This window comes from Carassius gibelio, chromosome B22, assembly GCF_023724105.1.
Source record: "Carassius gibelio isolate Cgi1373 ecotype wild population from Czech Republic chromosome B22, carGib1.2-hapl.c, whole genome shotgun sequence".
Lineage (NCBI taxonomy): Eukaryota > Metazoa > Chordata > Actinopteri > Cypriniformes > Cyprinidae > Carassius > Carassius gibelio.
In genome coordinates, this window is record NC_068417.1 from 23,520,012 (window position 1) to 23,541,863 (window position 21,852).

The 21,852-nt window shown below is 34.8% G+C and overlaps 1 protein-coding gene across 1 annotated transcript in view; it reads right to left on the reverse strand.

Moving 5' to 3' along the window:
- LOC127988090 (low-density lipoprotein receptor-related protein 1B-like) overlaps nt 1-21,852 on the reverse strand; it is a 249,172-nt gene that overhangs the window by 117,239 nt on the left and 110,081 nt on the right. Inside the window, exons 28-35 of the mRNA XM_052590619.1 lie at nt 17,180-17,311; nt 15,874-16,101; nt 15,578-15,752; nt 14,671-14,765; nt 12,347-12,496; nt 1,981-2,121; nt 690-815; nt 446-577 (exon numbers count right to left, since the gene is read on the reverse strand). Of these exons, the coding sequence (XP_052446579.1) occupies nt 446-577; nt 690-815; nt 1,981-2,121; nt 12,347-12,496; nt 14,671-14,765; nt 15,578-15,752; nt 15,874-16,101; nt 17,180-17,311 (1,179 nt within the window). The remainder of the gene's footprint in view (nt 1-445; nt 578-689; nt 816-1,980; nt 2,122-12,346; nt 12,497-14,670; nt 14,766-15,577; nt 15,753-15,873; nt 16,102-17,179; nt 17,312-21,852) is intronic.

The window sequence follows — 21,852 nt, forward strand, 5'->3', positions numbered from 1 at the left end:
TTATTTTAGAAAACAAATTAACATGACTGTAGTGTATAAATAATATCATAAGTCAGTATAAATGATTCAAATAGAGTTTCCTTTTTGATTTAAAAATGCATGCAAATGAAGAAAAGTCAAAATAAAAAAGAAACATTAGCTGAAACATTTAGATAAAACACTTTACTTTGGCAGGTAACTAAAACAGTACAATTAATAAAACAAACTGAAATACAAATACATATCAAAAACTATAAATAATTACTAAAGATATAACTGAAATACATCATTTTTGATTAAATCATTTTATTGTAAACTAACAATATTAATTCATAATATAAAATTATTAATATATATATATATATGTATATATATATATTTATATATATATATATATATATATTTTTTTTTTTTTTTATTAATTTTTTTCTATCTTCATGTATAATATAAGAAAAAGTGCAATTACCGGCATGATAGTCCAGTCCCACTGCGAACAGAGTGCCAGTTAGAGGCATCAAAACTTCAGAGTTATCGCTGGGATCCAGAGACAGTCCTCTTATACCCTCATTAACGGAGTACATCAGGAAAGACTGAAGACCTAGCAAAGAAAAAACAACCACAGGTCAATGTGCTTTTGTGAAATAATGAATGCCTCCGAGATCGGAAGGTTAATTATGTCCATATGCAGAGGTCACAACTAACGGTCGTACCCTCACAGGTGAAGCGGTCCGGGCGAAGGTTGTAGCCCGTAGTACAAGAACACGTCCGAGTTGTTTCAGAAGTTGGAAGGCAAAGCTGGGAACAACCGCCATTGTTCGGTACACAAGGATTGCGACCTACAAAGAAAATGTTAGAATTTTTGAATGCGTACAGGTGTTTGTAATGCTAATCTGTCAAACTAGTTTGGTGATTAGCTTGTGTACATTCTTAAAAAACGAAGAAGAACATGAAGTTGAGGGGAGAAAAAAAAAAGGTGGCTCTTTGACTTTGTTCCTCGGACACTTCGTCAGAATCACCCCAGTTAGCTCATTTGAAGTGGTGTAATGAGACGGCCTTCGCTCCCATGAGGTCCGTGTCAGAGAGATAAACGAGGAAGCTAATTGGTATGAGGAGATTTGAGAAGGTAGCAAAAAGATGTACCTTAAAGTGCCCCTAATTGCCAGTGTTTTTTATCCTAATAGAGCGTTTAGAGGATCAAGAACTCCTCTGCTAATAGACCTGTCAGTGATATCTATGTCTCTCGCCATAATTCATAAGAAGGAAAGGGCTTTGACAACGTGTGGCTGTAGAAACATATCCGTTATGAAACAGAGCCACTATCAGAGTCATCTGCAACCTCACCTTGAAGAAATGACAAGGATTTTATTACTTGGGGGCATTAATGGAAATATGAGTTTGAAATGAGTCTGAAAATTAAGGTAATATAAATTAACACTTTAAATTAAAACTGTAAAAAAAAAAAAAAAAAAAAAAAAAAAAATATATATATATATATATATATATATATATATATATATATATATATATATATATATATATATATATATATATATATATATATATATATTACTGTCATTGTAAAAAAAACTAAAAATAAATATTAAATGAAGAAACAAAATTAAAAAAATATTTTCTTCACAACTAAAATAAAACAAATATATATATATATATATATATATATATATATATATATATATATATATATAATACAATTAATACAATTATATGTTGTTATAGTTCTAATGTATTATTTAATAATTATAATTTGATATCTGATATATTTGATATAATTATAATTATAATTAAATAATAAGTAAAAAAACTCATTAAATTCAAGGAAGTCAATGAAGGTAACTCGTTGATTAAAAGGTGTGTAAACTCTTGATATCACTTGTGTTTTGTAAAGAAAAGAAAAAAACATTTGATGTTAATCACTCTTTAGAAGCTGTTGAGTCTGGATTTTATTTTAGACAAAACATTCCGGAATATGTTTCTTTTTACCTTTCTGACTGTCTTTGTCATACACTTTGATGTGGACGATGCCTGTGGTCTTATTCCGAAGAACCGTTAGGTTTTTTCCATCCCTCTTGTTGATGGTTCCCAGCTGAGCGAGAACATCATCTGCCCACCATAACTTCCCACCTAGAGAGAAAATCATGCTTCTGAACAGCTGAAAAACACTTAAATCTCTATTTTTAATTTAAATTTAACAAGTAACATTCGCACAAACTTTTTTTTTTCAACATCAAGTTTTCAGGTTAAAATCCAAAGGAAAATGAAAGAAATTAAATATCACCATTTCATCATAACAGACATTTCTGAATAAACCCTTTTGCCTTTATCTCAAAAAGTTATGCGCATAAATTATTTTACATTACTTTCAATAATAAACCATTATTAAATCTAGGTTATTATTAATTAAATATTCATAACTAATAAATACATTTGAAAGAAATGTATTCAATATAATTTAAATAAATATGCAACAAATAAGAAATGCAAGTAGTAATAGTATTAATAAATAAATAAATTGATTAATTAATAGATTGATGAATTAATTAATGATTTTTTAAATTATTTAGCTATAGCTGTATTGACTACAGTACAGCTGGGCATATATTATATCACTTTACTCAGTGTTGGGGGTAATGAGTTACAAAGTAATGGATTAAAGTAACTATATTACTTTTTTGGGTAACGAAGTAAAGTAACACATTACTCTAATAATATTGGTAACTACACTACTTTACTAGACTATAGGAACACGCTTTCCTGCGTTACAAATGCTGTGTTTGCATGTGTGTAAAGTTCTTGGCCGGGTTTCCCGATAACGATTGATCTTAGCGCCTAAGAGTGTTTTCTACGAGTAATTTTACGATCGTTTGTTATTGTTTGATGTGCGTTTCCCAACATCTACTGGGATGGGATGCTTTACGTGCTACTTAGGAGTCGCTCTCCGTTTGTCAAGTGCTGAAATGTTATCTTACAGACGGTTTCATTGGGCGTCCTCGCCTGGCCCTATATTAACTTCCGATCTGTGTTGTGTATATCGATCTGTCTGCTGTGCCTTCTACCAACGCAGTTAAAGTTAAGGTGATGAGTAGACTGAAGTTGGGCTCAGGTGGTTGTGATGTGGGATGTGTTTACCATACATTTATTTATTTTTGGAGACTCGCCACGATTTTAAAACTAAACGTTTTTTCCAAAAGGCTTTGTTGAATAAACACGAGCACGCACTGCACGTTTAATAATAATAATAATAATTCCTTAAATTTATATGTTTAAATATCAAAACTGCAAATTAAAAACAGTACTCCCCAAATTTCACCAGCATGTTTCCTGCCACACCAGAGGAGATAAAACTTTGGATCATCTTTATACAAACATCAATGGAGCTTACATCGCGAGCCCCCTCCCCCACCTCGGACAGTCTGATCACCTTTCTTTGTTTCTCACCCCTAAGTATTCACCCCTCATCAACCGTGTGAAGCCATCAGTGAGGACCATCAAAGTGTGGCCAACTGGAGCAGACTCTTTACTTCAAGACAGGTTTCAACACACTGACTGGAGTATGTTTGCTTCACAGGCTGCCTGTGGCTCTCACACGGACATTGATATCTACACCTCCTCTGTACTGGATCACATCAACTCCACCATTGACAGTGTAACAACAGAAAAACAGATAACAACATACCCTAATCAGAAGCCATGGATGAACAAGGAGGTTCGACTTCTGCTGAAAGACCGCAACGCTGCCTTCAGGTCAGATGACGCTCAGGCCTACAGTAAATCCAGGGCTAACCTGAAAGGGGCATCAAAAAGGCCAAGTACTGCTACAAGCTGAAGGTAGAGGAAAACTTTTCCAACTCTGACCCCCGACGCATGTGGCAGGGCATCCAGATCATCAGTGACTACAAGTCAAGCAACTCCACACCAACAGTCACGGACGTCTCCTTCCTTAATGAGCTAAATGACTTTTATGCTCGCTTCAACAGCGACAGCAAGGAGACGGCCACCAAAATCTCACCCTCAGCAGACCACCAACCCCTTAAACTCACCCCCTCAGTTGTCCACACTGCACTGAGCCGGATCAACGCACGCAAGGCTGCTGGCCCGGATGGCATTCCTGGATGTGTGCTTAGGGCATGTGCAGAGCAGCTTGCAGGGGTCTTCACAGACATTTTCAACCTGTCCCTCACCCAAGCAACTGTGCCAACATGTTTTAAGTCCACATCCATTGTGCCAGTACCAAAACACTCCTCCCCAACGTGCCTGAATGACTATCGCCCCGTAGCACTCACACCCATCATTATGAAGTGCTTCGAGCGACTGGTCCTAGCACACCTCAAAGACTGCCTCCCACCCACACTGGACCCACACCAATTTGCCTACCGCAGAAATAGGAGCACAGAGGATGCAGTATGCACAGTGCTGCACTCTGCACTCACTCACCTGGACAATAACAACACGTATGTTAGGATGTTGTTTGTTGACTTCAGTTCAGCATTTAACACCGTCATTCCCTCCAAGCTGACCACAAAACTTGGAGACCTGGACATTAACACCTCCCTCTGCAACTGGATTATGGACTTTCTGACCAACAGGCCTCAGCATGTTCGGTCAGGCCACAACCACTCCACCACCATCACACTTAACACTGGCGTACCACAGGGCTGTGTGCTGAGCCCATTCCTCTACTCCCTTTACATCCACGACTGCAAGCCTGTGCATGGATCCAACTCCATCATTAAGTTTGCAGATGACACCACGGTGATTGGCCTCATCAGTGACAACGATGAGACTGCCTACAGGGAAGAGATACAGCACCTGGCCACATGGTGCGCTGACAATAACCTGCTCCTTAACACCAATAAGACCAAGGAGCTCATTGTGGACTTCAGGAAGAAGAATGGAAGCACGCATGACCCCATCCACATTAACGGGCTGGCTGTTGAACGTGTCTCCAGCTTCAAGTTCCTGGGAACCACCATCTCGGAGAAACTGTCCTGGGCCACAAACACCTCCAGCCTGGTCAAGAAGGCTCACCAGCGCCTTTTCTTCCTCAGGACACTGAAGAAGAACCAGCTGTCTTCATCCATCCTGGTGAACTTCTACCGGTGTGCGATCGAGAGCATCCTGACCAGTTGCATCACAGTCTGGTATGGGAACTGCTCAGTGGCTGACCGCAAGGCACTGCAGAGGGTGGTGAAAACTGCCCAAGGCATCACAGGGACACCACTTCCTGCTCTTGAGGACATCCAGAGGAAACGCTGTCTACGTCGAGCTCGCAGCATTCTGAAGGACTCCTCTCACCCTGACCACGGACTGTTTAACCTCCTCCCCTCCGGAAGGCGTTTCAGGAGCCTCCGGACAAGGACCACAAGATTCAGGAACAGCTTTTTCCCTAAAGCTGTCTCCTTGCTGAACTCTGCCCTCTGACACCCCTCAACACCACACACATAGACTCCTCCCCCTCTTCAACACTGTGACTGAGTTATTTATTTATTCACAACAAGCAAAAAACAGTAACTTGTTATTACTTGCACTACAACACTGTGACTGAGTTATTTATTTATTCACAACAAGCAAAAAACAGTAACTTGTTATTACTTGCACTACTGTCTGTACATACAGGAACACTGTATAATCCATTTGCACATTGTAATATTTTCTATGCACTTTACTCTCCATTGCAATACTGTAAATTATGTTCATAGTTCTGCCTATAGTGTACATACACTTTTACATAGCCCATCTGTATAGTATGTTCATAGTACACCTATCTGTATATCGTGCCTATAGTATTTAATATCTGTAAATTATGTCCATAATACTTACCTGTATAGTTATTGTACATATTATAGACCTTTATTCTGTACTTACTGCTTATTGCACTTCTGGTTAGATGCTAACTGCATTTCGTTGCCTTGTACCTACATGTGCAGTGACAATAAAGTTGAATCTAATCTAATCTAATCTAAAACAAGACACAGGTGTTTTTATATCACTGTATTTCTGAAGAAAGACTTGAATGTTATATGCCTGATAAAACAGCGTTTGTGAGCTCAGTGCTCCTTTGTTTATAGCGGTTACTTGGGAAACCTTTATTTCTCGCGCTTTGAGGCATCTCCTGCTTAACATTTCTCCCATGTTTTAATTTTAATAGTAAATCCCCTTTTTTACCAACAAATAAAGTTTTCTTAATTTTCATTATTTAAAAGAAAATCTAAATTAATATTTTATACCTTCATTTGATAACCAGAAAAATTTAAATACACAACAGAATTTCTGATGGGGAAAAAAACATTTAATAAGGCTATTTTAAGAAAAAATGAATAGATTAAGTTGTTTTTATACATTTAAATAATTACACATGCAAAAAAAAATAAAACATATGGTGAAGAAAAAAGAACATTTCATAGGGCCCTAAACGTGTATTTTTTTGTTTACTTTTAATAAATTGCTGTGAAAATGTATAAGTGTTATGATTTAAATTAATTAGACATGCTTTTTGATTAATACAATTAAATGTAACCATTAAAAAGGAGTTGAGAAAAAAAAAAAAAAAAAAAATGGAATCCAGAAAAATTTAATAGAAAAATGGAATTTGGAAAAAATAAAACAGATTTTACAGGGCCCCCAAAAAAAGTAAAGTAAAGTAATAAGTAGTGAAGCTACTTTTTATATGCAGTAACTAGTAAAGTAATCTCATTACAATTTACTATTAGTAACTAATTAATTTTTTTTTAGTAACTACCCCAACACTGACTTTACTGTACAAACTTGTCCTCTCTGAAATTGAATCAGGGTGAAATATGTCTTTATCCATGCTGTATTTCTTTGCTGCGGACAGCACACTGCAAAGTCGCTAAGCCCTATGAAATGTCAAATCAGCCTTCAAGAAATGGTACAACACCGAGAAAACCAACTGGGACTCACACACCCTCTGTGATTACACATCATAAAAAGGCATGCAAGTGTGCCACAGTCTCCCAACATCCTTTTCCCCGGTGACCCGAACCGCTCACGACGAGCTACATATTCCTCTGCCCATATTACTTGCGAGTCATGTCTTAGATTGAAGAAGGAGCCGTCCCTCGGCGCGAAACAACGCTACATTACCCCTGTTCTACCCACCCTCCCAGCACTTATGAATCCCATAGGTGTGAGAAGCAGCATCTTAGTCCCCTGGCAGCCCTGAATGGATTACATACAGACGCCAAAAGCAAGCAGGACTATTCTTAGCACTCGGCCTCAGCTGAAGCTATCAGCCGTTGGCAGACACAAACGCAGGGGAAATGAATTACGGCGAACAGTGTTGTTTTATACTTCACGTAGGGCACAGCAGAGGATCGTTTAGATTCTCCGTGGTGGAGAACATTCCTCAATAGAGTAAGGGTACAGATTTAATTTGATCCAAATGAAAATGTGGCTAGAAATGTGAGATTTTCAAAAGTAAACACACCCCTACATTTAATGCCCAAAATTACAATTATAAGTGTAAATTTGCAGAACATCGTAAAAAAAGAGAAAGAACCTGATATAAACTTCAATAAACCAGTCTATTTTGATTAAGTCTATGGTACCATTATGTCGAAATCAATAATATGCCCTAGCTGCATGTAACAATTTGCTAAAAACATTATCTATTGGGTGCACTTACTTTTTAATTGAGTTTCTGTAGATATCTGTGTTGAATAAAACATCTCAAGTCCAGTTTTCATTGTTAATTGTTAAACTGCATAACGTTCAGCCTATCAATGCTTTAAAAATAGTAAATCAGAGGAGCACATCCATAATAAATACATTTTAATAGGGTGTGCTTATTTTTGAAAGAAAACAACTGAAGATTTTAAACTCCAGTTTTCACTGGAGTTCAGCCATAAATACGGTCCGAATAAAGTTATAGTTTCAATAAGTCCATGTGCGTTGAAAAAAAGGGACTTTTGATGGGATGCACTTACTTTTTCACACCACTATATTGACAGGACTATAAGGGCTCGTTTGATATGGAAATGTTTTCTTTCTTCTTCTTTTTAAGTGGATATCGGTGTCTGAAGTCTTTGTCCTTTTATCTTCGTTGTTGTTGTTGAAAGTTGTGTACATTTAATTTTATATTAAAGTCATTGAACAAACTATACTTCGAACTTTCATAGCCTCATTTTGTATTCATCATATTAAATATTTCCCAAACAAAGGACATATAAATGGATATTATTCTAAATTGGGTGTACTTACACAGCACTACACTGACATAACTATTAACGATTATTTTTGATATGTAAATCATTTTTCATTGAATTTCCCGCCATTTATATTTCATTATAATGACATAAAACAGAGTCTGAAGTCTTTTGTCCACTTTTTTGTTGTATATACGTATTTTCTATTTGGTTGACTTTCACTGTGCGTAAATGTCATTGAACAAACTAAACTTCTAACTCTCATAGCTTCATTTTTATTCATCAGATTAATTACTTCCCAAATAAGGGTCATAAGTTCTTCAAGTGTAAGAATGAGCCGACTATGTCATTCAAAGACAACAATGACAAAGAAAATGAAAAACGCAAAAGAAGCCATTAATAATTCATTATCTCTTTACTTGTTTCCTCACTCCCGGGGCACCTGGTAAAAAAAGGGGGTTAATTAGACATTAATATTAAACAAACGAGTGTAATAATCAAATGGCCCTGATATGAGAACCAAGAATGTGTCAGACGAAGTTCAGTTGCCTAATCCAGCAGAATAGAGAAAGGAAGAAATAAAGTGAGAGCGTCTTATTATGTGTCTTCAAATGAAAGCCGATGTATTTTTGTCACGAATTTCTGTGCTGTATGATTCAAACACAAATTCCTTTGTTACCATCTGGTTTGATATTATAATATGTAGGTGCCTTCTAACATACACCTGTATATAAAATATTAGGGTGTTATATACAGTAGCATGGCTCCTGATATATGAGAGGAGTAAACAGTGTTCGATGTGGATAAGCAGACAGAACAGACTTCAACCATCACTCCATTACCAGCTAACAGATGCTGATTGCCGAGATGGTGCTCAATCTGATTGTATAAGTGGTTGGCAAAATCAGTATCCAATTTAGAGAGGGTTTGAGAGGATGATACAGCAAGAGAAGCGAGAACAGGTTGTTCCTCGGGGTTTAATCGAATGATACATCCACATTTGGCATGTTTGGCTGGGCAAATGATTTATCTCATGCAATCCCCAAGATTTAAGATCTTTTACCTCAGGTTCATCATTCGCAATATTACACAGACTTACTGAGAAACTGCCGTGGGTGGAATAAGCCAAATCAAATGAGTTATAATTTGTGCGGCAATATAGTTGTTTTAGGAAATGTAATAAAAAATGAGTCGGATATCCGCATGGATTGGATTCTGCATTGAATCATACATTAAAAATGTACTCACAAAAGTGTTTTTTGTATATTTTTTTACACATTTAATTACTTTTCTGTTTTATTTGGAATGTTATGTACACGAAGCAAAGGATGATTACTCCTAAAATAAGTCTTTTCAGAACATCACACAATGATTGACTTAAAAAAGATAACAAACTAATAAAAATGATCACACATATTAAGTAAAATCCATTTAAATCTAAAAAAATAAATAAAATAAAAAATCAGCTTGACAATTTATATTGAAACAATTTGTGTATATACAAACAAAAATGTGTTGTGCATATTTATTGTAAATTAATTTAAACTGCATTTATATTATGTTCCAAGCCATTGTTTAAAAAAATCTAATAACAGAATTTAATATTAATTTGCAGTTAATTTTATATTAAAGCAGTTTTATAATAATATAAATAAAGGGGTTTTGGTAAATGTTAAAACCTATTTTGAATATATCAAATAAATTACAAATTATAAATATTAATAATTGTTTACTATAACTGTATTGAATATATAATATTCACATAATGTGTAAAAAAACCTGTTCATTATTATTGTAAATAATTATCCATTATATCTAATTATCTCTATATCTAAAATCTTTAATTCTGATCAGATGAGCAGTTGTAAAATCTCCAAATAATATATATATATATATATATATATATATTATTTTTATTTTTTTATGAAAACACTAATTAAGTAAACGTTTAAAACCTTATCTCTACTCATATGGGACCTGTCCTGGTCTTTAAATGACCTGAAATATACCTGCCTGCTGACAGCTCAAGGATATTTACCCAAAATATAGCCCAATTACTTCTATCATGCAGTTTTTACCCATTAACATCAATGACCTCTATAATTTGGTGCAATTATTAAGCTTCAAAATCTTCTTATCCCTGGAAATCAGGACGTTTTGTCTCCTGAATGCTAAAGGTAAGACGTCTCAACAGAACTGCTGTCTTTTGCTGATGATCCTCATGAACCAGCTGTTTTACTCTTAAACAGATTAATGTCAATCCACAAATAATGAAAAATGAGCACCATGATCCCAGAACCCCTCTGGACAGAGTCATGCAGTGGGTCAAAGGAAATGAAATGATGGAAACAAGAGGGGCACACGGGCAAGTGCTTCATTGAGTTTCTTTATGTGAGAGAAAGACACTAAAATTGAAACACTGTATCTGCTCTCACCAAATAAAAAAATGATATGTTTTAAGAACGTAACTATGGCCTGGGGTGTTTATTGTCAATATAATTTTTTTTTGTTTTTTTTATAGACAATATGAAATCAAAACTGACCCTATATGTACTTTCTTTTTGTGCACAATCCATCAGAGTGAGAAATAAAAACTGATTATATATTATTAACTACATTATTAAATAACTGTTTACATATGATTTTTTTGTTAACATTTTTCTTCCCCCTTCACACTTCACATTAAGGTTCCATATTTTAATTTCAACATTTACTGTTACATTTTTTAAATCAAAAGCTGTCTCTGTTAATATTATTTACTGGATCGAATTAACATAAACTAATAATGAACAGTCATTATGTTTAACATTAACAAAAGATGTAAAAATATTTTCTCTCTTTGTTAATTTTAGTTTATGCAATATCTAACAATATCTAACTAACATAAACTTACTGCAAAGTATACATTTGCATAAATTGGCCTAAAGGTTAATATTCTGCATTATGTGAGCGGAGACCAAGGTTGGAGAGTAAAGCGAGGATAACAAAACAAAATGCAAACAAGAGCAAAACAAATCACTGGAAAAAACAACAACAACAAAACCAGAGCTAAAACAGCACAAACAAAGAAAAACTGAAACAAAAAACAGCAAACAAAACAAGACAAAAAACTAAACAAAAACAAAACTGAGCAAACAAATCAAAACAGAACAAAAACTATAAAAAATAAAATAAAACAGAGAAAACAAAACAAAATGCTGAGCAAACAAAACAAAAACAGCAAAATGAAACTAAACAAACAATAGCAAAATAAAACCAGCAAACAAAACGGAAAACAAAAAGCTAATAATAAAAAAAAAAAAAAAAATTGGGAAACAATCAGCTAGCTTTGCAGTTGGCAGAGTAATGTGATAAACTTAAACCTACTATAGAAATATATATTTTAAAACATTTCACTACAGATTTTCTAATTCAGAAATATTCCTATAACAACCCAAAATGTGATTTTCCAACATGTTTTTTTCTCTTTTCTTCTCAGGTCCAATCAAATCAGGTCATTTAGGAATAAGCCCCATAACAGAAGTTAAATGAGTTGTGAATAACCATTTTACATTTACATTTGCTCACTTAGCAGATACTTTTATCCAGAAAAAACATCACAAGCAATTAAAAATTGTATGCTGTCTTTATTGTTGATACGGTTTCCTTCGTATTGACAAATCACTCGGATTTCCTCATTCGCTTTACATAAAAGCACCTGCTAAATGAATAAATGTGAGCGTCACAAAAAAAATGTAACAAAAAATAAATAAGATTTGCACGGAAAATCAACCATGAGTCAGAAGCCACATGTAAAATGACAGCGCAAATTCATATCTGTCTTTGGCCGAGTCTCAAAAACCCCACAGAGCTGCTACAATCAGCAAACACAGCTGTGACATCAAAAGTCGTGAGTCATCAAAGTTCAAGAAAAAACACATCTCAGAACATGAACAGCCCTTTGAAAACAACAATCGCTCTCAATTGATTTGTAATTGCAGTGTACTAAAACAGCTCCACAATTAAGCCTTAACAAAAACCCACATGCCCACATTCAGCATAAAAACTGTTCCTTTTCATTCACACGCCGCTGTTCACAAACCATTTATACTGTCTATCTTCTTACTAATTAAATAGCTCCATTATTTGCTTGGTTATAATTAACCTTACTAAATCAAATGCTGATGAAAACAGCCTTTACTCACCCATCACTGCTAATGCCGTGGCTTTCCGGAGCTCTTTTTTCAAGCTGTCAATCACATCCAGACCACTCCCATCCAGGTTACATCTATTAATGGTTCCGTTTCCAGAACTTATCCAGTATAGCTTGTTGGCCGAATAGTCGATTGACAGCCCTGGAAAGCACAAAGAAAATATGAAAACATGTAAAGCAATGGCTCTTAAAAAAAATACATAAACATATATCATTTTATATATAATAATGATCATGTGACACTGAAGACTGAAGTAAAGTTGATAAAAATTCAGCTTTGCATCACGGAATAAATACTACATTATAATAGTTTACAGTAGTAAACAGTTATTTTAAATTGTTATAACATTTCTAAATGTTACTGTTTTATTGTGTTATTTTAACAAATGAATACAGCATTGGTGAGTATAAGATACGTTTGGGTTTGGAAAGCAGTTTGTGTTTGGGAGACATGAGGGAGAGAAAATTACAGCAATTTATGTATTTATTTATTTGGTGAAATATACCTTTGACTAGATGCTCAAGAGTAAACAGATTTATCCCAAACTTCATTATTTGACCTTATCTTGTGACAAGAGATGTTCATGTTTCTGTACAACATAGCCAATTTAAATAACAAAGAACCGAACACTGTTTCATATTATGAATATCAACACACATCGGCACTAACAAAACCTGTCTGGTTATTTGAAATCTGCAATTTCCCCTACAGCAAAGCATGTTTATTTGCTGCACAGCATAAATAGTGTTCAAATAGAGTGCGAAAGGTTGATCTCTCTTTTTATTTCCTTCATCTGCAATAATCCCTTGTTCACATCATAATGATAACCGCGTTATCTAAGATTTGTCTCAGGCCGTAATCACACGTACTGCATGTCAGGGAGATTTTGCTTTAATTAAGAGTTGAGGGGAGAACCACGAACATCTTAGAGTGCTCAAGCAATACCTAGGGCTACAACTCAGACCAAATTACTATTGATATTATGATTTCAACAGACATGGCCTAGAGGAAGAGGAGGAATGAGTAAATGGTGCCCTTATTCTCACATACAGTGATAGTAAATACATGTACATGAGGCCATGTGATCCTGCAAATGTTAAATAAGATAATGTCTAATTTCTTCTAAAATTTCTAATTTCTCAAAAGTAAAAGCACAAAAGTGAAACAAACATTAAAGCAAAGAAAACAGTGTTGCTAACATCTTACATAATGCGGTTTGCAAAATTAATTTTAAAAATTAAAAATAAATAAGAGCACTAAATAATTTAATTAAAAAAGGAAAATGCAAAACAGACAAAGGCAAATCAAAGAAAAACAAAAAGCCAAGCGAAGCATAAAGTGAAACAAAAGAAAATCAAAAGAAACACAAAACAGACTTAACCAAAGCAAAAGCAAAACCAATGAAAGCAAAACAAAACAAACAAAATCAACACAAAATAGACTAAATCAAAAGCAAAGCAAAACAGATGACTACAAAAAAAGAAAAGCAAAATGAAGCACATAAATGCAAAGCGAAACAAAAGCAATGCAAAACAGACTAAACCGAAACAAAAGCAAAACAAAGAAAAGCAAAGCAACACAGATGAAAGCAATGCAAATCAAAGTAAAGAATAGCAAAACAAATACAAAAGTAAATAAAAAAGACTATAGCAAAATGCAGCAAAGATAAGCACACAAAACAACGAGAAGCAATCCAAAACAGACACGAGCAAAGTAAAAACAAACTAAAATATAAAAGCAATGCAAGAGCCGCACAAAACAGACTATAGCAAGAGAAAAATGAAGCAAAGAAATGCAAGCAAAACAGAACAAAAGCAAAGCAAAATATTGCTTTTGCTTTGCTTTTGTTCTGTTTGGCTTGCATTTCTTTGCTTCAGAAAAAAAAAACAGAAAAGCAAAAGCAAAGCAAAGAAAAACAAAGCAAAACAAAAAAGCTATGCAAACAGACTAAAGCAAAGCAAAACAGATGAAAGCAGTCGAGACAAAACAGGCAAAACAGACAAAGGCGAAGCAAATGCAATTTACTTGAAATAAATTAAAATAATATTTCATTTCCAGATTCATGTAGAAGAGAAAAATATATATAATTTACCTAAAACAATATAAATAAAACTTTCAATAATACCAAACTAACACCATTTTGGATTAATATATTTTTACTCTATCGTAATTCATCCAACTACTGCCTTCTCCACAGATGACATATGCCTTAGATTTGGACCAAAAGAAAGTATCACAGAAAGAATCCATAACCATTTTGCCTTAAAACAGTAAGTACACATCTCACTACTGCAGGTTTTGGAACATCAATTTACCAACAGGCTCCTTCTGGTTCTGGTGCAAAATCTTGATGTTGCTGCCATCCATGTTGGCCATATTTATAGTGCCTCCATCCATCCAGAACATCTTCCTGTGGACCACAACAAAAACAAGAATCATTCAGAAAGATGGATGAGTCTTGGAGATGAAGGATGGGACTCTTCTGTGTAAGGATCACGACCCGCGTGAAGGTCGGGAAGGTAGCAAAGAACTTTATCTTCCCAATCACAACAGAGCACAAAACAATCAAATAAAGCTGTCTCTATCCCCTTCATACATCTTGATGGCCCTCATGAACCTATGTGACAAATGACTTTCAGAAATGTCGATGAGGTTGGAAGCTAAAATGAGAAGACAGCTGGAGAGAGAAAAAAAAAAACTACATGAGGGGCAAAGGTCACGAGAGATATTGGCAACAACAAGCGCACTGTACTGTGATCAAGATTCATCAATGGATTACAGAATCGCGTTTCAAATCTCATGTAAACAATTGCGATTACATAGCATTAATTAGCTTGCATGCTTGGAATTATAATGTATGCTAATTAAAAAGCTGTCATTGACCAGCCCAACTAGGGTAAGATAAATTCACACTTCAGATTGGTTTGACATCATTAAAGAGTATTCACGGCTACAACGATTTGTCAGTCTTAATCAACTCTTATAAAATGACTCTAATAACTTTAGTTAATTGTGCACGCTGCATACAAACAGAGACCTGTTCAGTAATTAGCTCTGTAACTGATGTTTCTCAGACGCAGCTTTGACAGTAACAAAAGGTGACAATTCGACGGAAGTGTGCAATTACTTACTAATAAATAGGATAGCGATCTTTCGCGACACAAAGACCGTAACTTCTCCAATATGGATACGGCTAATTGTTAGTGTGGTTTTTGCTGTTACCCTTTAGATGGATGCAGGACGAGACACTTGGGTTTGTCCATGCCGTGAACGACGGTGGTTTTGAGAGATCCGTCAAGATGGGCGACGTTAATGTGGGTCTCGTCGTTGTCTGAGCTCATCCAGTACATGTTTCTCGACAGCCAGTCAATAGCCAGGCCACGGACATTAGATAAGTCTGGAAATACAGATGTTATCAACACATAATCAGCATCTTTTCATCACATAAAACAAAGTGTTGTGTGTGTGTGTGTGTACAGTTACAGTACAGTTAACTGTCAAAGTGGAACATAACATACCTCCAGACAGGAGGGTTTCGAGTTTGGTTCCGTTAATGAAAGCCCGTTTTATCGTTCGGGTCTTAACATCGGCCCAGTAAATCCTCTCATCTACAGCATCGTAATCCATCGCCGAGACATCATCGATATCGGGTACGGTGAGGGCCATGATGACGTTGAGGTACGGCTTGTCGATGTCCACTCCTCGAATCTCAGATCTCCGAGCATATAACAGAAACTTCCTGACACCTGTTCACAGATACATAAATATATAATCAACTCAAATTCATTCTCAATTGAATTCTATTTCTCTGTCTCTAGTATCTCTGCGAATGAAAAATATGACCTAAATCAGTTAGCGGGACAAATATAATAAGGGGAATTCAGTGTCCTTACAAAGGCAGCGCTATAAAGACATAAAGCTCAAAGGACTCATACTGTAAATTCTCCTTTCTTGACCTCCAGAGAGATCTCTGGGGCGGCCGGAAAAGAGAGATCTCCATTTCAGTCTGTAATGAGTTTAGGTAGGTCGCGAAAGTCTCCTGATACACGCTATAATTATTCCAATATTAGACATTCTGCTTTATATCAGCTCCATTCAATTGTGGATCACTAATTTTTATGAGGAAACAATCAAGCATCAATGTACATTTTATATATATATATATATATATATATGTACAGTTTCATGTGAAATTTTGGGTACCCCTTGCAGAATCTGTGGAAATGTGTTTTGTGTTTTTTGTGATGGTTGTTCATGAGTTTCTTGTTTGTTCTGAACAGTTAAACTGAGCTCTGTTCTTCAGAAAAAACTCTCAAAAGTTTTCACCCCCCGGATTTTCCTTGCACTGTGTTTCCTTCTGGAGCATCAGTGAATGTTTGAACCTTTTTTAATAGTTGTGCTTGAGTCCCTCAGTGGTCCTCAGTGTCAAATGACGGATCTCAAAATCATACAGTCTGCTGGGAAGGGTTCAAATATGCAAAAGATTCTGGAAAACTGAAGAATCTGCAGGACATGGAGGATTTTTCTGAAGAACAGAGCTCAGTTTAACTGTTCAGAACAAACAAGAAACTCATGAACCACCATCAAAAAAAAATTCAGCTATTGTTTTGTCTTGTGGAATATATGTAAACATCTTTTATGTAAAATGTATTTCTCAGGACAGTACTAAATAAAAAATAACTTGCATTTTGTATGATGTCTCTTATTTTGCTAAAATTATTCACATTTTCAGATTCTGCAAGGGGTTCCCAAACTTTTGCATAAAACTGTATACACGTCTCGTAAAAAGTGAAATCTACAGTCCAGCAGACAGCCTGAGCTCACCTTGGCAGCTTCGGTTGTTGGCCGACAGTTTCATGAGATGTGGACAGAAGCAAGATGCAGAGCCATTATAATTTATGAGGCAGAGGTGAGAACACGGGCCTCTTCCTTTGTTACCAGCACACGGGTTAGGAGCTGAAGAAGACAAGAGAAGAGAAATCATTAATAAAAGAATATCTGAGCACACATTCTCCATACGTCACAATATTTCATTCTCCTGATTTATCACCACTGCGACTTATTAGACAGCGATGTCTTTGATTATCATTTCCACAGGTCAAAGTTAAAATTTTTCAATTTAATTTCTTAATATCTTCAAGTCCTTTAATAATTTCTTCTGCTAGTTATTATGCGATGCGTCTTGGATCCATGCACGTAGTCTCCTGAAAACACAAAGTACGGCCTAACAAGTGGAAGATGTGGACGGCGTGCTGAGTAATTAGGCCCAACATTCCCTGGGTTGTTCTTGCTCAGAGCAAGGTTGTTACTCCGCAACTCTAAATGAGACCGTAAAACACACACCTAACTAAAAAATGCATAATGAGTCCATAAAAAAACAGTTGTTTGGGGCTTAATGAATACAGTAAACTCTGTGTCACTCTCTCTAAGCTATTCTGACACGTGAAAACCGATAGCAATGTGAGCCAGACGCTTCAGACGCAGATGGGTAATGGAAACGGACATGGAGCAGACATCCAGAGCTATAAACAAAATCCCAAAACAGAGGAAAGCAGGTGCTAAGCCACAGGATAAAAACAGCCGAGCGCAGACACAGAAAAAGGTAAAAAAAATTACTAGTAATGGTTCAGGCTAAAGCCCATTGATTTTACAAAAGTTATTTCATTTCAGAATAGTGCCTATTAACCTAAATTATTGCTTGGAACAATTTTGATAAATAAAAAAGTTTACCTAGCTGAGAAATATTTGAATGTACAGTTACGTTTTTTATGTTATTCATATATATATATATATATATATATATATATATATATATATATATATATATATATATATATATATATATATATATATAAAATTATAATTATAACAAACCTTAATTTCCATATCACTCCGTTTCAAAACCTTTAAAAAAATAAAAATAAAAATAAATTTCTCTTTCTAAGTGTTCAGCTGTGTCCTGTTGCATTAATTCTTCAGATATTAAAAACAGGGAATGAGTCTTATCAGTTGTATCCATTGCTTCTGCATTCTAAGTCTTGCATTCGATGATGACGCACACAAACCAGGATAAAGACGAGCAAGCCGACTCTAAAAGAAAAGCAAGCAATTTGGATGCTAAAAGAAAAGAGGAAGTCAATTAGAACGATAAGAAAAACAAAGGGCATGGAGAAATCAAGAGTTTGGAAACTACCGGCGACATCAGCAACCAACGACGACCTGATTGGCTGAGAAAAACAACAATAGTTGATGACAGCAAATCATAAAAGCTGTGAAAATGAACCCTAAAATACATACAGTATCTGTAAAATCAGCAACAACCTCCAGAAAACTGGGTTGATGATCTGTCAATCTACAGTCCGCAGGAGAATTTGACACAGAATTACAGAAGCTACACAGCCAGATGCAAACCTCTGATCAGCACCAAAAATAGAAAGGCAAGATTCTTCACAAATGTGAGCCAGTAGTGTTTTGGAACTGAGTTGATGGATCGATGAGACAAAAATGCACCTTTATCTAAGTGATTGGACAGCAAAAGTGTGAAGAAAAAAGGGAACTGCAAATGCTGAACTGCTGAAGAAGAGACTAAAGACAGGAACTCCCCAAAACAAGCAACAGTTGGAATTGGCTGCAGGAAAGGCTGGAGAAAAGCATTTCAAAGCATAAGACCAATAGTCTGGTGATGTCTATGGGTTGCAGACTCGCTCTGATTGCATGCAAGGGATCTGCAACTAAATATTAGCTTTTAATCTGCCTTAAATTCAACTGTTCCAATACTTATGCTCACATGGTGATGAACTCTAAAAGTGCTGTCCTTTTTATTTGGTAAAACATTTATGTGTCGAAAGACCTAATAATAAAATGTTACCTTCTGTAGTTTTGTCGCATATTCATTTTTTTTTATCATATTTGCAAATGTCTTGAGTCCACAGCAGAGAAAGCTATTTTGTCTTTACTGTTCCAATACTTATGGGAGGCACTGTATATATACATAAATTGGTGTTTTCAAATGATTGATTGCAATTAAATCACATAAATACTAAAGTTTTTGTTTTGGGTGCTTGTGAGTTTATTTATATATACAAGATAAATATATTCAGTACATTTTGGATGTGATAAATCACGATTAATCGTTTGACAGCACTTACTAACATTATTTATACAGCAAAATGGTTCAAATGAAGGGCATAATATGAAAACATTTTAACAAAACAAATGAAAGATAAGTATAACAACAGCTGAAACAAAACAACAGCTAAATAAATAAATAAAGCGCAATTGACCAGTGCACACTATATAAACAATATTTCAAAACAGAATAGATCAAATGTTAGCCTACAGGACAGACACAAGGACAGAATAAAATAAAATATAATAAAATATAACAAAATAAAATAAAATAAAATAAAATAAAATAAAATAAAATAAATGGTGTCAGATCAAAATGTTTGAAAAGAACAAAAACAATTTAGTTATTTAATAATAACTTTATTTGTAAAGCAACAAAGCAACAAATCAACAATCAGACATAAAAGGCAGCTCAAAGGTGATTCAAATGTCATAAGATAAGCATTTATCACAACAAATAAAGATAAAAGCCTAGTGGGGTGAAACAAAAGAAATGAGCAAAAGATAAAAGCAATGATTATCAGTGCTATAAACAAAATCACAAAACAATGTAAAGTCAAGCCACAGGACAAGCACAGCCAAGAGCAGAAAACAAAAGAAAGTTCACAATTTCAAAAGAAAAACGATCATAAATGTTTAAATCTAAAAGATCAGGAGCACACTTTTGGCTTACAAACACCCATTTTTAAAGTAGCCTGTGAGGTAAATTTCAAAACAACCTGGTTCAAAGCGAGTCTAAATATATAATTCTAAAAATTATTTACTTCAGATTCACTTTCATCAACTTTCATCATCATTTTCAAGGACTGTATATAGTTGAAGGTTGTACTTCTAAAATCAAATTTGATCAGAACATAACAGACCCACGATCTTGAAAAAATCCTTTCAAACATCTGTGCGGCATATCACTGCATCCAAACCGTAGGTTTTTAGCTGCCAATCACTATCTGGAACGCTCCCTGAATGTTTCTGCCAGCCCATTATAAGTGTTTATCTGGAGTCATGAGTTAACAAAGAGCCTCTTAGCGCCATTAAGGGTGTAATTTAGCTTTGGTGGATGATGCCAAGCTCAATGTGTTGACAGAAGGCCGATTCTTCTGCATCTGGCAGATGTACACCCAAGGGAAAAGATGCTGGACAGCCATCACGGGCTGATTCGATTGTGTTTTATTTATGGGATGTTTTTGGCTCTTCTTTTGTACTTTATTGCCCAAACGGTGAACAAATTCTATTAGATCAATTAAAAGAGGGTTACAGAAGGAGGGACAGATTTCAAACGCATGTTCAGCATACACTGAACTGATACACACCGCAAGAAATTACTCAGAGGTCATTAGGGATGGCTCTTTTGACTTGGGCCAGTAAGCAACCATACCAAAACACCCAAGCAATCTTATAACAGCCCATGAAAAAACAATCAGAACACATTAGCAAGTAAAAGCTTTTCAGAAAATGCTAAACAAACAAACAAATCATAACAAAATTATTTATTTTTAAAAATCTTTTTTTTTTTTTTTTTTTTTTTACTGTATCATTTAATAACTTCTGCATTTCTTTGGAGAATACTCTGAGGTCTAAGGGTATTTTTGGGGCCTGGAGAAGTTTTGTCATGCCCTGACATTGGTGCTTTTTTTCTGTTTCTTATAAACATCTAAATGGCTAAGGTCTAATCTCAATATAATCAGCAAATACTGGGCTATAATAATATGTGCGCAGCATGTATGTACATGATTGTGTTTTTGAGAAAAAAGAAATGTTATGCGTGGTTAGTGGAAAAACTAAAAATGTTAAATCACTTGAATAAGGCAATAAAACACATACAGAATATTGGTTCCCGGGACTTTTGAGAACCTGGAGCTGGTAGCCTAGAATTTTTCTTTCTAAATTATGTGAAAATCATCTTGTTTACTCACTTACAGAAAATTTTATTGATTAAAATTTTCTACGACACTTTTTGTTGGTAAAAGTCATATTCGAGTAGGCGTTGGGATTTGTGATTTACACCTGAGAAGACAAAGGCCTGCATAATGAGCCTTTTAGTTAGGTGTGTGACTGAGAGGTAAGAGTTACGAGAAAGAATGTGAGGACAGAATAAATGTATATAATTTTATTGTAGTTTATTTAGAATATATTTAATTATCCCACAACATAATTTAATATCAACTTGGGAGTGCTGTTAATCCTTAAGTCCTTCCGAAATCCTTGTAAAAATCTAATTTTCTATATATATACATATATATATATATATATATATATATATATATATATATATATATATATATATATATATATATATATATATATATATACATATATGTATACATATATATATATACATGTATGTATACATATATATATATATACATGTA